The sequence below is a fragment of the Kazachstania africana genome, chromosome 2, assembly GCF_000304475.1.
Source record: "Kazachstania africana CBS 2517 chromosome 2, complete genome".
In the NCBI taxonomy this organism is placed as follows: Eukaryota; Fungi; Ascomycota; class Saccharomycetes; order Saccharomycetales; family Saccharomycetaceae; genus Kazachstania; species Kazachstania africana.
The window spans coordinates 366,324-382,743 of NC_018941.1; the positions used below are offsets into that span (position 1 = coordinate 366,324).

The 16,420-nt window shown below is 36.2% G+C and overlaps 6 protein-coding genes and 1 non-coding gene across 7 annotated transcripts; 1 reads left to right on the forward strand and 6 right to left on the reverse strand.

Moving 5' to 3' along the window:
• Window positions 1–628: 628 nt before the first annotated feature.
• Window positions 629–699, reverse strand: KAFR0Btrna10G. The gene has a single exon. It is a non-coding gene; the product is annotated as a tRNA-Gly (tRNA).
• Window positions 700–2,309: 1,610 nt separating this feature from the next.
• On the reverse strand, window positions 2,310–3,350 carry AIM45 (Aim45p; the record flags this gene model as incomplete). Its single annotated transcript, XM_003955575.1, has 1 exon — window positions 2,310–3,350. One exon carries the CDS (start codon window positions 3,348–3,350, stop codon window positions 2,310–2,312), a length of 1,041 nt encoding a protein of 346 aa, XP_003955624.1.
• Window positions 3,351–3,846: 496 nt separating this feature from the next.
• Window positions 3,847–4,986, reverse strand: HAL1 (Hal1p; the record flags this gene model as incomplete). Its single annotated transcript, XM_003955576.1, has 1 exon — window positions 3,847–4,986. The coding sequence occupies one exon, from the start codon at window positions 4,984–4,986 to the stop codon at window positions 3,847–3,849; it is 1,140 nt and encodes a 379-aa protein (XP_003955625.1).
• A 719-nt stretch (window positions 4,987–5,705) lies between these two features.
• On the reverse strand, window positions 5,706–7,385 carry ICL2 (methylisocitrate lyase ICL2; the record flags this gene model as incomplete). Its single annotated transcript, XM_003955577.1, has 1 exon — window positions 5,706–7,385. The coding sequence occupies one exon, from the start codon at window positions 7,383–7,385 to the stop codon at window positions 5,706–5,708; it is 1,680 nt and encodes a 559-aa protein (XP_003955626.1).
• Window positions 7,386–7,623: 238 nt separating this feature from the next.
• Window positions 7,624–9,645, reverse strand: REC8 (Rec8p; the record flags this gene model as incomplete). The annotated part of the gene is made up of 1 exon (XM_003955578.1): window positions 7,624–9,645. The coding sequence occupies one exon, from the start codon at window positions 9,643–9,645 to the stop codon at window positions 7,624–7,626; it is 2,022 nt and encodes a 673-aa protein (XP_003955627.1).
• A 992-nt stretch (window positions 9,646–10,637) lies between these two features.
• Window positions 10,638–12,215, forward strand: HAA1 (Haa1p; the record flags this gene model as incomplete). The annotated part of the gene is made up of 1 exon (XM_003955579.1): window positions 10,638–12,215. One exon carries the CDS (start codon window positions 10,638–10,640, stop codon window positions 12,213–12,215), a length of 1,578 nt encoding a protein of 525 aa, XP_003955628.1.
• A 215-nt stretch (window positions 12,216–12,430) lies between these two features.
• Window positions 12,431–15,259, reverse strand: PMR1 (Ca(2+)/Mn(2+)-transporting P-type ATPase PMR1; the record flags this gene model as incomplete). Its single annotated transcript, XM_003955580.1, has 1 exon — window positions 12,431–15,259. The coding sequence occupies one exon, from the start codon at window positions 15,257–15,259 to the stop codon at window positions 12,431–12,433; it is 2,829 nt and encodes a 942-aa protein (XP_003955629.1).
• Between the last annotated feature and the right edge of the window lie 1,161 nt (window positions 15,260–16,420).

A 16,420-nucleotide genomic window follows, 5' to 3' on the forward strand; every position in this document is an offset into this window, starting at 1 on the left:
AATGTACGTTAATGCACTTGCAGACCGAGAAGTCATGATGTCACTAGGTAGCTGAGCGCTGAAAATGTCGTTATACTGACATTTTAATGTTTTGATAGCTATCCTGACAAATTTAGCCTGTTAGAGAAGAATTGAACATTAAACATGGTTTGATGAACACGACTACATATCATCATACAATAATTATGGTACGATAATTATGACAACGTATTGACTCGTGAATCCAGAACATGAGAATTGACATGAATCAAAATGTGTTGGAAAAAGTATAAATACTCAGGTAAACACTGAAGTTTGATAAGAGTTTGTATCACTTTATATTGTTTTATATTATGATTATATATTTTATATATAACCGGTGCATTATTTGGTATAACCACTGATTGATAAGAATTACTTTACTAACCTTTAACAATATAAACAAAATTAATGAAAGTAATATACAAGTTACAAAGCTCTGCTCTTCCTTTACGTCTGCTGTAAAGATAGACTAAATTCTTCCAGACTATTCATAATATCAGTTATTCAAGTACACAGGATGATTTCTTGGTATAAGTTATGTTACTGGCCCTTAACTGATCAGATTATTAACTATTAATTACTTGGAGCTGAAAAAATAAAAAGAAAATGCGCAAGCCCGGAATCGAACCGGGGGCCCAACGATGGCAACGTTGGATTTTACCACTAAACCACTTGCGCTAATTATTTGCATCTTGTAATCATGATACCATTGGCAAATTACCACATTTTTTATAATACCAAACGATGTACAGCGGTTCAAACTTTGATCATGCTGGAAATGGCATTATACTGACATTTCAATGTTCTGATAGTTAGAATGACAAATTTAAAATGTTCTAGAAGAATTCAATTGCATAATAATGAGGTAATATGAGAAACAGTAAATTTATCGGTAGTTAACATTACATAATAATATGGTAATGTGATAAATCGATGAATTTATCGGCAGTAAATATTAGAGAATATTACAAACATGATTATAGAACATGGAAAAATGTTACAAAGCAAAATATGTTGGAAATTGTATAAATACTCAGGTGAACACTGAAGTTTGATCAAAGTTTGTCAAAATGTATATTATTTATTGTATATTTTATTGTATAGAAAACCAGTGCATTATTTGGTAAAAACACTGATTAATAAGAATTATTTTAATTATTTGACTGAGATCCACAACATGAACAATATTAACGATAATAATATACAAGAGACATCCTTTGATCTTCCTTTACGTCAGATCAAACTTCAGTGTTCACCTGAGTATTTATACTTTTTCCAACACATTTTGATTCATGTCAATTCTCATGTGCTAGATTCACGAGTCAATACGTCGTCATAATTATTGTACCATAATTATTGCATGATAATATGTATTCGTGTTTATCACGCCATATATATTTCATGTCAATACATTATCATGTTTATCAGGCCATATTTATTTCGTGTCAAAACGTGGTCGTGTTTATCACCATAATTATTGTTCAATTCTTCTATAACATTCTAAATTTGTCATTCTAACTATCAAAACATTGAAATGTCAGTATAATGCCATTTTCAGCAGAATATTTGAGATATTGTTTATAATCAAGAGCAAGATTTGAGGAGAAGTATAGTCTAAGGATTATATTAGTCTCACTCAGTCGACTGTGAGGGATTATAGATGAGATAATTTCATCAACACTTCTTTTGATACTTGCTTTTTGGATGCCTTGATACCAATCCAATTATTATATAAAGCATGAAATAAGAACAGAATTTCCTTAATTATTTCATTGCCTTCGTATCTCTTTGTAAAATGGCAGATAGAGATATATATCGACTTATTACGATAATGACTGAATAAAATAAAGAACTTATACTCTTACATGCTTATCATGTCTAATAACACTATTAACAGCAACAATAAGGAAGGTATGACTAGCTCCTAGGACGTTTCCGTCCAACTTCGATGGGCCTTCAATTAATTACTTCTTAAAGCAATTCAAGCCTTGAAACGAGAATGGAAATGATACATCTTATCAGAACGACATTATTTCAGGAATTTCTCATAATTTGGAAAGCGAAAGCCAGTCATGATTTCTAATCATTGACTTTTAATCACCATCTAAATGTAGTATAGTGTATAACCTCATACCCTGCCATCGTTCCAATTTACAACCTCACATTCCTTTTAATTGGCACACAAAAGTCGTGCTTAGGATATCACAAGATGATCGTCATAATTTTATTTATTTACATGGGAAAAATACTATTACTAAATCAAATTAAGCGTATGTTGGAAGTACGAATCAGTTTTTCTCCATTAGTTTTAGCTTTTTAGTTAATTCTGGTACGACTTCAAACAAGTCACCTTCCAAAGAATAGTCCGCTATTTGAAATATAGGGGCATCTGCATCATTATTTATTGCTACGATAACTTTCGAATTCTTCATACCTGCCAGATGTTGAATGGCTCCGGAGAGGCCAATAGCAAAATATAAATCAGGCGCTACTATCTTGCCTGTCTGTCCAACCTGGAGAGAATTGTCACACAGCCCGCTATCTACGGCAGCCCTTGTAGAACCTATACCCGCATGTAATACATCGGCTAGTGATCCAAGGAGACCATCAAAGGTTTTCTTATCTTTTAAGGCTCTACCTCCAGAAACAACTATTTTCGCCGACGCCAGATCAGGTCTCTTATTAGTTACCAAATTTTCAGCATCCCATCTAATGCCTACATCCTTCTCGGGTGTATATGAATATTTCTCGATTGGAATTCTCTCCGGAGTTCCTTCCACAACGGGCGGAAATGATGATGCCCTTATTGTGATTAACTTTTTGCCACCATCCTTCTTTATAGTGGCTAATACATTACCTGCATAAATAGGTCTTTCAAACGTATCCTTATTGTGTATCATAGTAATATCACATATTGGCTGTGTATTCATTAATGCACCTATTCGTGGAAGGACATTTTTTCCAATTTCTGTGCTTGCCATCACGAAAGAAGAATACTTTGATCCTTTCATAAGTTCACATATTAATGGTGATATATATTCCGGCAGAGTGTGATCGTAGATAGGAGACTCTGCCACTATAATCTTTTCTAAGTTGTTAGTGTTACCCGAGGAGATTAAGTCAGAAGCAGCCTTCATGGCATTTGCACCTAGAATCAATGCATCAATTGAATCTCCCAATTTTCTAGAGGCAGCTAAGGAACTTAAGGCAGAAGATGTGATCTGACCATTTCTATCTAATTCAATGTAAGTCAAAGTAGAGACAGATCTAGAAGACATGATGCCTCCCCGAATCAGTCTTGCAGAATTTAATATAGAAAGTTTATACATCACTTAAAGGGCTACGTTTAGTTGAAAGTCACTAGAATGACGGTAACTTGCTTTGCAAAAATTCGAACCGTTTACAACAACACAAAGAGCAGGTTCAATGCAATCAGCTCTTTAAATCTGATATATTTCTGTTTTACCCCGTGTTATTTATTGGTTTCGCTCCACTTAAATGGCTAATTCTAATATCCGAAATTTAATTACGAAATAGAATTAGTTCTCGATCAAACGGTATTGATACGCTTACATATAGGAAATATGACAACACATTATATATTTCTAGTAACTTGCGATGATTACTGTTGACAGCTCTTTCTTGTTTGGTATGTAAATAAGTCAACGTTGAATAAAAAAATCAACCCCAGTGTGAAATACCCAAAGTTCGAAAATTAGCTTTGTGCTACTAACCAAAAATATGACGGAGCTCAACGAATTTCTATCAAACTAGCATGAGATCTCATTATTTCAGATTGCCAATTTCTAAAGCGATAGGAGTTGCTCAGGTGCAATATTCAACTTTAGATAGACCCCGCCTTTTTAACATTGAACTCTGTACCATATTTAGCTCAAATTTTGATTTACCCAATGCATCACGATTAATGGTTTGTTCCTTTCCGTTAAACGAAAGTGCACTAAAATCATAGTGCTCAGTGAACTGCTCTTTTTTTACAGTTTTTGGGATCGGAGTCTTTCTTAGCTGCTTGTGCTCGACATGTATTATCTTTGTCATCGGGCTTTCTATGAGAACATGTTGAACAGAATTATGATTGCATTTGTTAAGAATCGGTGTAATTTTTTCAGCTTGTCCCTTAAATTGTGTTTTCGCTTTTAGCTTCGACTCACACTGGCCTTTTAAATTGCATTCTTGGTCCAATACTATTTTTGGGGTGCCACGGTTATAGTACCCCAGTCTTCCATGCATTATGTCCCCAGTATCTAGTTCACTGTCTTCTTCGTCGCAGCTATTATCATCAGAATCGCTAGTATAATTATCAACGCTACAAAGATCACTATATTCATCATTAACTCGCTCATTTTCTCTGTAACTTATCTCAGAAGTTTCTTTTCTTTCGCAAGCCTGCTCATATTGCGTTATGTTATGCTTTTTATCTGAAGGGTTTGCTACCTTTAATATCGTCCTGGTAATTTTATTATTGCGTATATCAGCTGCAAACTTGTACCTGCCTGTTGAAGCTATTTTGCTTGTCTTTTTAGATTTGGATGAAGGACCGGAGCAGATAGAATTTTCTTTCGATTTCCGTGTATGATCATCCCTTGATGGAGATTCAAGTGCGTTCTGTTTATCCAGAGGGCTCATACATAGATGTGAGGACCTTGCAATTTTTTCAGCATCTTTTGATTCTTCAGAACAATCAAAATTATAACTAAAATAATCCATCCCTTCTTCTTCAAAACTTTGTGAGGGATATATGAAATAATGTATACCCTTTCGTATAAACATGTTACAGGGAGACGTACCTACCATATAACGCTTGTCAGCCTCTCTAGCCGCTCTCATGATTACAGTGTTTCCATTTCTATCTATACCACGATATATACTATAATCGTGGCCGAGATATATGGCATCCCCCAGGCTATAACCATTTATGGGTGAATTAGATGATAAACCAGTTAACATTACTAGCAAAAATATTGAATAGTCGAACTTTTTTTAATTTAATTATTCCAACCAATCCAGAATATATTTAATGCAGGCTTCCCAAAAAACATTCGTCATGTTGAATATCAAATCAAATGTAGGCAGGTATCTTTTATATGTATAATTACCTTCCTTGATATCAGCTTTAAGATCTATTTTTGGATCAATATTTCGTTTTGTAGGAGCTTTTCCCTATCGGGGAAATTCACTCTCTCTGGGTACGAATTTTTCTCGAACCAAACTTTCTACTGGGCGGGCAAGTCTTACGAGGCTAAACAAATCGATCTGTCGCAGCAAAGTTTCAAGAGATTTAAAAACAAATCTGTTATTTCCTCTTAAAAAAATTCGGGGGTAACCACGTAACTTACTTTGTCGCATTGATTTTTCGGTTTATCCTCGATTTGTTCGATTTCTGCGAGAACCATTAAGAGATCAGATGAAAGTTTTGTGAAGGAATGTGGGAGAGAGGAACCGCACTCCTTTTTCTATTGGATTCGAGGTAGTTCTGCATAATCCAATCATTTATGGATTGCCAGTCTGCACACAATAAGCATCCAGTCGTCTCTCAACTTCTTTCAAGTATAAAACTAAGAAATTAGCTTACCTGGTGAGCTGTTAGGCCATAAGGATCAATAAACAGAATAGTCAGCACCACTTCGAGGATAGCATCCTATCTTGGCCCAAATATAAGATGGTGATTAGAATTGAACTTCGGTAAAACTGTCGCCTCCTGTACTCCTGGTATGTGAAGTTGCACCATTCTGAACAAGGCTCAATATCGAGTCAACGTATTCCACACCTGACCAGCGTTGATGTGTGAGCAAGTCGCAATTAGTATTTTTCCTTTTTTGAACCTGGTCGACATATGCTAACATACCGTCATGCTCAAATCCTTTGGCAAGTTCCCAGAAGTTTACACCGTTAACATGCACGCCTGCTAACGATATTAATTGTAGTACAAAGCCCTCTTTCGCTAAATCCCAAATGAAGCCTTTAAGGTTATCTGCTGAGAAGCCGTATGCACACCAATTAAAACTTGGAGATAAATTGTAAACTAACTTAATGTGTGGACAAAATGAATGAATCTTTCTAGAAAACTCCTTTGCTTCTTCCAAGTTTGGTGTTTTTGTTTCGAGCCAAATCATATCTGCATAAGGTGCAAAAATAAGAGACCGCTCAATTGCAGCTTCCATACAACCTTTGAACATATAATAACCATCATTAGTTCTAGGAGCATCCCAATCAAAAATTACTGTCTTTTTTGGAGAGGCCTCTTTAGCGATACTCCTCATTTCTCTTAGACTTAACCACCTTTTTTTCGTAGCTTCCATTTGTTTTGATTTTAAACCTTGGTACTTGTTGTACTCTTCAGCTGAAATTTGCCTTTCAACAGCTTCGTCATAAGTGAAAAGCTCATGCGTTTCATACCATTGTGCTTCAGCTTCGCTAACTCCTTTATAATCAATAGATTTAGATTTCATCTCTGTTAAGGAATCAACCCATGCAGTGACATTGGACCCAATTGTCCCCTTAATATATTGATGATCTCTTGGGTCAGAACTACTGCCGATTAGCCTACTGTTGCATGCATCTGTTCTTGCTATGATTAAATTTTCTGTTCCCATTATATCCCATTGCAGCCTAGTGGCTATCAACCTTGTCACATGCGTACTCACCGGTGCCAGTACTATTCCTCCTAAATGACCGCAACGTTTACCTCCCATTAATTGATCTTCAATATGAACTGCGGCTGCTCCTTTCTCAGCGAAAAGTTTCGCCAATTTCATTACAGCAGTAGGACCACCATGTCCCATATCAGCATCAGCAATGATAGGTTTCATATAATTATACAAAGGAGAACCGGAATTAACAGCGTCCAAAAACGACTTCCGATCGTGCAATTTTTGGGCCTTAAACATTCTTTCCACTTGATTTGGAACAGTATCATATGGGTAGTCACCAAAGTCGGGTGCGACTTCATTTGTGGAACTAACATTTGTGGATGAACATGCCCATCCAGAAACGTATGCAACGGGAATTCCTTCACATTTGGCTAATTGTGTCATCTGAACAGGATCAATGATACCAAGTGTGTGTACAGGCTGACGTGCAAGAAACTTGTTTTCCAATAAATTATACAACTTCTTTGCCTGAAATGACGAAGGATATTTAGTATCTTCTAATCCCAAACTTCCTCGATGTTTAACAACGTCCAGTGCAGAATACGATCTCTTGATTCTTTGAAATCTATCCTGCTTCCACCACTCCTCCACCTCCTTGACTTGGCTTTTCACAAATTCATTTAGACTATTTACATTTCTAGTACCCATATGTTGCTGACGTGCGATTACTTTGATAGATGTCTTTGGAAAATTCATTTGGAATTAATATTACTGCTGATCAATCCGATCCTCTTTGGTAAATATACAATTCGTTATATCAAAATTCAAATTTCTTAGCAAATATATATTTATATTGATCAAATATTATACCAATACTAGGTTCACCGATTTCGCTATTCTATTGACAAATTCCGGAATTGCCCAGATGTTTTTAGCTAATCGCGTCGGCGGCAAACCACAGGCATATCGCGAGTAAAAAAGGCAAAAAAAGGGCTTAAACGTAAATAATAATGTCATCGCTATTCCTGATAAGAAATGACTCCGTTTCATCACCGATATTATCTTGGAAAAATCTGACGGAGATTAAATCTTTGGAAGCTAAGTCCAATAATGTGAAAAATGCGCTGGCTGCTATACTTTTGGAGACAGTCGCTTCAGCATCTGTTATTGTACTTGGGACAACGTCTTCAAAGAGGAGTTTCTTTTTGAATGGCGGAGAGGAATACGTTGCTTTTCCAATAAAATATGACTTTTCTTTGAGATAATCATAAAATTTTCTGGTTGGATTATCCAAAATTGGTTGGAGGCTGTTATTATTTTTCTCATGAACCGAAATAGTCTGGATTAAGCTACCGCTATCACTTTTCTCTTTATTTTCAAGCGCTGTCCTCCGTTTGGTGCTAGCTTCTAATATATCAATTGTATCCTCCTCTTTTCGTTTCCTCCATGTCGAGCTTCTGCTGGTAGACCTTCCTAAACTTGAAGGAGGAAGATTGAAGTTTAAATTCAAGAAATCCTGAGAACTTTCCTCCAGCTGTTCCTTGTTACTATGTTCACTAAAGACTTCATGCCTTCCTGCTTCATGTAAATAGGTTTGTTCCTCTAAATCCTCGTTTATCTGACCTAAATTAAGAATCATATCATTGGATTCCCTCACATCAATTTCATAAAGTGATCTATTAGATTCAGAATCTAAAAAGGATCCACTGTTATAACCTATTTTACTTTGTTTTCTACCTTGTTCTTCACTTCTGGTGCTATTCATTCTTGACATGGTGAATGTATCCGGTAATTGAGTTTTGGTCTGTACAAACTCCTCAGAAACGCCGAATGGAAGGGATAAAATTTCATGAGGTACATCATGCAAAAGGCTCCTCCAAGTTTCAAACAGAAGTTCAGGCTGGTAATCGAACGCATTTGTATTATATCTGGCAGAAGTTCCATTCTTTTCAGCTCTTACTTTTTGGTTGAGAACAGACATGAAATCCAAGTAGTGCTCATGATTCCTTTTGAGCACATCTGTTGATAAACTTATTTTGCCGTCAAATTTGATCAACTTGGGCGGGATATGAAGCAAATGACCATTTCTCTTGGCTTTTTTATTATATTCTTTATCTAAAGGGCTGCCGGCTCTTTTTTTAAAGCTGATATGAGCATCCTGCTTTCTGGCATCATTAGAACCTGGAAGTCCCAGGGCAAAGTTGACAGATTCAGAACGATTTATCACATCTTCACTCATATTAAGTGATATATCTTTCTCTTGGTAATCAAAATCAAGGTCATTACTACCTGTATGAGAACTTGTATGTGTTCGCATTATTGTACCTTGGTGGCTGATGATATCTTCTAATTCGAGATTGAAATCCATATCAATAGGAAGTTCGTCCAGCGTTGAAGGCCGATTAAAATGTGTTTCAAAACTTGTGGTATTTGTAGCATACTCGTATTTATTCGAATTACTAACTTCGTTTATGTAATCCTGTCTCTTGATTGCCTCAGATTCTGGTTCTACATGGAGTGCTTGCAAGTTCTCATCAAGATATTCCTCAAAATTTCCTATATAAGAAATGTCGAAGTTAGGATCATCATTTAGAAAGATATTTTTAGTAACAACTTGCGGCCCTTGAGATTTCTGTTTAGCAGATTGAGTGGTAGTGCTTTTCCCATTCCCTATTATTGTATAATGGATATTACGCTGCACTAAACTGAGTAGATTTGTAAGATCACTCAAAACATATTCAGCCTTCCTATTATAGCATACAGCCACGCCATATAACAAATTTGACACATGACGCAAAGGAAGATTCGACTCATTTGATTCTATCAGTTGACACGTTTCAGGAATACAAATATCTAGGATATCTTTCTTCTTCACATTTTTGGTTTCGATAGCCACTGACGATGTCCCCCTTCTGGAAGTACCGCTACCTAGCGAAGCCAATAGCCAGACAATTGTAACATTACTCGATAGCGAGTCGTGGTTATTTAATAGTGAAGCTTGAGGTAACGAAACCATCTGTACAACTCTTGTAAACTAGATATTTCCAATTGTTCTCTACCCCAAATTTTCAAGATACGTTGGACCCTCTTTTGAGTTTTCCACTTATATAAAAATGTAGCTATGTGAGAGCGACAATTAGCCGCTCAGAAAATAATAGTACTAATACCATATGCAAAAAGAATATATATATGTATATGTAGTCAGAAGAGTAAGTTTTAATGAACTCATGGAAACAACAAATTGTTTAATAAAAGAATAGCGTAGCGAGCCTATATGTTGGCTGCAGAGATGATGTGTATACTGGTTTAGAGCTAACAGGTAGTTAATAACTAAAATGTTTATGCAAAGTATCTCATCACGTGTATATATAATAAAATTCTATTATCAAAATAATTAATTTTCAAATAGAAGTTTGTACACGCGCTCCGAACTAATAATATGTGACCTTTATATTTCAATGTTACCCGAAAAAAATGGAAAGCTTTTTTTTCTTATTTCTACGAGAATGTTTTTTTTATGACGACTTGTTAATCTGACTGAGCGTTTGCACACTCAGCTTGTCTAAAAGGGACGATTGAGTATGCTATCGTGCACTCCCTTCTTATGTGATGGAAAACGACGTAAACATAAAAACTGGCACCTGACAACTGACAACTGCTTAATAAACCAAATAAGTAGAAGTTGTCCCTTGTACTTCTTATCGACAATATGCTACGATGATGTTTCCATAATGTCCCTTGTACTACCGCGATCTTTCTACGAGGTTTCACAGCACATGTACCAGTTTCTCAAACACTTTGACCCACGGGTTTTTTAGAAACTTCGTTACCCACGGTTTTTTCTCAATGCTTTTAGTCTCGGTATTGAGAGAACGATGTGGGAGCGGAAGGAAAAAAGAAAGAATCATAAAACTCCAACTAAAAAGCATTTATAAATCAAATAAAATAAGAGAGGCTATTATCCATCAATCCCCTCATATAACCTAGTTATTGCCAAATAGAAGCAGAATGGTGTTAAGAAATGGCATAAAGTATGCCTGTGAACGGTGCATTAGAGGCCATAGAGTTACCACGTGTAATCACAGTGACCAGCCTTTGATGATGATAAAGCCCAAAGGAAGACCATCTACAACATGTGCTTACTGTAAGGAACTAAGAAAAAATAAGTCTGCCAAGCTGCAAGGAACGTGTACTTGTGGCAGACAGGAGAAAAGACGATTGGCGCAGAAGGCAAAAGAAGATGCCAGAGCTAAAGCGAAGGAATTAGAAAGAAGTAACTGTAAATGCAGTGCAGATACTACCTGCACACATCATGGTAGTAAACCACAAAACAAGAAGCTTCGAGGCAAATTTTTGGAAAGAGCAACTTCATCTACCTCATTGGATAGTGCTTTTTTATCCTCACATAGTATTTATTCAGATTCATCTAATTTTTCAAGTACTTTCCTAGATAGCGATATCAATCCTGGAAGGATTTCTAAAGATTACCATCATGTGGCATCACTAGCTTCGATTTCATCGCTGCAATCATCTCAATCTTTGGACCAAAGCCTATCCTCTCCCCACAGTCCTCCGTCGCATCCACAGTTCAATTTTTTATCAGATTTCGATAGCCTGACCCAGTCAACCTCTCAAGTTAACCTTTTAGAAAATGTAGATTTCACCCCCAACTCGACTAACAAACTGAAAGAACATATTTCAAGCGGTAGATCGAACGTGGGGGAGGTTTTAGTTCCATTGGAGGAATATATTCCGCCTGATATTGATGGTATAGGAAATGTAAATGACAAGACAAATATGCTTAACGGATTTTCCCCAAATGACAACTCGATTAAAGACAATCAAAATGAAACGCCTCCAAATAGAACTGGCTTGGATAGTGCAACTATCCAGACAAATCCAAGAGAAGCTGGGCAAATAAGAATGCATCCATCACATGGACTTTTTGATATGTTTTCAGATGTATCATCAATTTCAACATTATCAAGAGCCAATTTATTACTACAGAAACATAATGTAAAAAATGTAGAACCGGAAGAGGGAATTTCTAGAGATATTCGGCACAGTACTGACTTTAATGGTGTGAGATCAAACTTTGCAGGACAGATGCAGTCGTATAAAGAGAATTCAACTAATAATGTTGGAGAAGCACAAAGTACGCAAAGTGTGGAAGTTTTATCCATCACACCAAGTTTTATGGATATTCCTAGTTGCGAGCATATCGGTGGTCGGAACTATTCCGCTCAGTGCAATTCTGTCGCTGCTAAGGTTAGGTCATCCAGTATAGATAAGAACCACAAGTACCCTAAAAATATCAACGATGCCAACATATCTTCAATGATTAAAGAAGAAAACAACGAGTTCGGCGGTTTTGAAGCAAATGTAGAAACAGAAAATAACAGCCGACGTATAGTATCTTCATCAGACTTGCAGATAACCCCTGGAGAAATTACAGGCCCAATTGTTGTAAAAGAAGAAATTCCTGAAAATTCAACTGTTGACACGGCCCAAAGTTGGGTATTAAATAGTCCTCTCTTAAGTGAGCAAGGGTTTGCAGATTTGGACAACTTTATGTCCACTCTGTAATGGAAGCTACAGCCACTTTTGTTTAGTTGCCTTACACGGTTTAAGATATAATTCTATATAATACCTGTAGGAAGCCTTTAATGATGATTATGCATGTAAATGTTTCAAGAAGTCTAAACTATCCTATCTTAATATTAGTTTCGTTATTTTTATGGCAACCTATATAACTAAAATGTCTGGAGTGCATAAATCTATACTCTATATCAACACAATAACTAAACCGAAGAATAATACAGTGCCTCTTGTTCACGCTTCCTCCTCTCCCAAATCTTTCTACATTCATCTGCAATGAATACGGTACTACTTAACAATACCAAGAAAACCAGATCACCCACACTTAAGCTTTCAGTTTTGAAAATTTGTTGGAAAAAAGGAACGTAAATAGCACACATTTGTCCCAATAGAGAAAATCCAACAGCGACATTAAACATCTTATTTGCGAAGATACCGATTTCAAAAATTGATTTTGTAGCATGTCTACATGCCAATGCGTTAAACATATCAAAGAAAACAAAGCAAGTAAAAGTCATGGTTGTATCACGTGCTGTAACCTTTCCATCTTCGGCCATTTCCTTGACAAAAACATAAACAGTACCAAATATGATACAAATAGCAGCGGTGACCAGACGGGTCAACACTCTCTGTGTCAAAATTTTTTCAGAACGTTTCCTTGGTGGCTTTTTCATAACTTCGTGATCCACAGGTTCAACTCCTAAAGATTGTGCGGGCGGACCATCCATTAAAATATTGATCCATAATATCTGCATAGCATTCAAAGGATTTGGTAATTTCAGTGCTGTGGATAAAGCGATTAAGGATAAAGCTGCAATTGAAGTCGATAATTGAAAGGTCAAAAAGTTTTGAATGTTATTGAAAATACCTTTACCTTCTTCAATAGCTGTTAAGATAGTACTGAAATCATCATCTGTTAAAATCATATCGGAAGCTTCCTTTGCAACGTCTGTCCCCATTTTACCCATTGAAACACCAATATCGGCTAATTTTAACGCAGGTGCATCATTAACACCATCACCTGTCATTGCAACAACATCACCACGTTTTCTCAAGGCACGGACAATATTCAGCTTGTGTTCTGGTGTAGCACGGGCAAAAATATTGACATGATCTATTATATTTGCTAATTGATCATCGGACATTTCATTTAACTTATCACCGGATAACACGGAAAGGTTTGGATCGATAACAGGAATACCAATTTGTCTTGCAATATTGACAGCTGTATTTTCGGAATCTCCTGTAATCATAATGATATGTACACCACCTTGGAGTAATTGTTCAATTGCGGATTTCACGGATGGTCTTGGAGGGTCGTTCATACCAACCAATCCAGTGAATATCAAATCTTGAATGCTTTCCTCGGTGAGTTTTTCAACATCAGCTTCTGCTACGATGATCTTAGCGAAGGCTAATACACGTAAACCTTCAGAAGCCAAGGAATTTGCACATTCGTTAATGATGTCTTTCTTACCTTCTGTTAACTTTTCTATCTTACCTTTTTCATTGAGATAGTACGAAGAATGCAATAGCACTTTTTCGAAAGCACCTTTTACAAAAATCATCTGTTTGTCCTCAGAATCAATAACTTTTGTCGCCATATATTTGCGGCTAGAATTAAAAGGAAGTTCTTCGATCTTTCTTACAGTGTTTCTCACATCCTGTAATCCAAACTTTGGTAATTGTTCTAATAAGGCAACATCTGTTGGATTACCTAAATGCCTTCCATGGTCATGAGAAAAAGTAGCATTATTGCATACATTCCCAATAAACAGCGTATTTTTGACATCTTCAGTCAGGTAATTCTGTAAATTAGTAGACTTCTTCTTTTCCAAGTTCAACACATTTAATTTGTTGGCCATACTACCTAAACACCAAAGCTTTGAAACGGTCATATGATTAGAAGTAAGGGTGCCGGTTTTATCAGAACAAATAACGTTCACAGAACCGAGAGTCTCGACACTTGGCAGTCTTCTGACAATAGCCTTACGTTTTGCCATTCTTAGTACCCCAAGAGCTAAGGTAACGGCCACAATGATGGGTAAACCTTCTGGAATAGCTGCCACAGCTAAAGAAACAGAAATTTGGAACATTTCTAACCAGGATCTCCCTTGTATGATACCAACAAAACAAATGAAGCCAATAATAATAAAACTGAATAAAGACAAATCCTTTCCCAGCTTATCCATGGATAGTTGCAGAGGTGTCTTCGGCTTTTCAATGTTACTCATCATTTCAAAGACAGAACCGAAAGAAGTGTTAGTTCCGGTACCGACGACAATACCTTTACCGTGACCTTCTTTCACCAAAGTACCCATATATGCGATGCAAGTACGGTCTGCTATTGGGACAATCGCATTGGGCTGATCGTTATAACTGTCTCTATTTATTGGTGATGATGATTTGTGAACTGGTTCATTCTCGCCCGTTAAATTACTTTCATCAATTGTGAGGTCAAATGATTCAATTATTCTTATGTCTGCGGGAATTCTGTCACCAATTTTGAAACGTACTAAATCACCTGGAACTAGGTATGAAGCCAGAACATTTGAGGCTTTGCCAGCCCTTATCAAATGGCACTCAGCTGGAACTAATTTGTTGAGAGCCTCTAAAGATTTCTCAGATCTATATTCTTGCACAAATCCAACGGTAACAACAATAAAAATTGCCAAAGTAATACTGATAGCATCATCGATATTTCCCATAAAGAAAGAGACTAAAGCAGAACCGATTAATAACAAGATTAAACGATCTTCAACAAAAGTCATAAGGAATTTTTTGAGTAATTGTTCGTCCTCCTCAGTTGAGATCTCATTAGGTCCATATTGATCTCTTCTATAGTTTGCTTCATCTGGTGATTCGAGACCTGATTCAGAATTTGTACGAAGTTTTTCCAGAGTTTCTTGTACCGTGAGAAAACAGAACTCGAGAGAAGAGGTCGGTTTCGAAAGCAACTCAGAAGTTGCCTCTAGTAGGAGTTTATCCTCATTTTTGTCATTCAAATATGACTCAAATGGATTATCTGTCATTAAATTACCTCCACTAAAATGAATATATTCTTTATAACAGCTAGAGAAAAAAGCGTTCTTGAAATAACGAGTGGCAAACGGAACTAATTAGTGCTACAGGGAAATGAATGAGGTCTTTGAATAGCTTCTACGGCCTAAAAGCTATAGATTAGCAAACCTGAGATTGGTGTGTTTATAGATATTGTATATTTGCTAAGGTGAATGAAATTGCTTTTGTCTTCGCGATATTTTTTCAATTGACGTTTTTTTTTGCACGTTGAACGAAACGTGCTGCTTTCAATGATTTCGAAGGGCTGCACTTATTTACTATTAGTTCAGAAAACAAATTGGTAGAAACTTTAAATAGATTGTGATATAAGTATACATTTAAGAAAAGGTTTTCTAATTTTAGCCTAGCTTTGTTTTATAAAATGTCGTATCAGTAGTCCCATTAATCCCGCTACGAGCTTGCATGACTCGATTATATCATATAATAGTTAACAATGATGCATATATTAGCTCTTCCTTCTTTACTAGCTCTGTGATAATCACTGATATCTATCTTAAACAAATTAATTTGTTTGGGGATATGTAAGCCAGTAAAGTATCAACAAATGTTATTTTCCCCAACCAACCGTTTATCCTTTACTACATAGAACAAATCTAAAATTTTACGGTCGACACTTACAATATCTTATATCTATACAATATAGGCATTCATCCCAACTTTTTGAAGGGCAACATTATTTTAGAAAGATTACTGCTGTCAGACATTTTTCTTTAGATTGATAGGCATGACAAACTCGTTAAATGACATCGTGTCCATTTTTATGATTGAAAAATTATAAATTGTTTTTCTTGAATAGGTATTCCACGCCTTTGAAGTTCAAGGTACACTATCCATAATGCTTATTTTTGTAAATTTGAGGGCAATAAATTGCGTAGAAAAATATTTTCTTGCATTCAGGGTTTCCTTGATGGAAGTATCATTCCAAACTTTCGATTAAGAAGGGCAAAAAATTTAGGGCCTTACAATACGATAGTTACTGTAATAGTGTACTGAAATGTACACTTTTTCGTTACTGGTACAAGACCCTACCGAATGGTATCCAAAGGGCAGATCGTGAAGTTTCTAACTGAAACTACTGCCATTCCATCGTCAACTATAATAAATTGTTTATT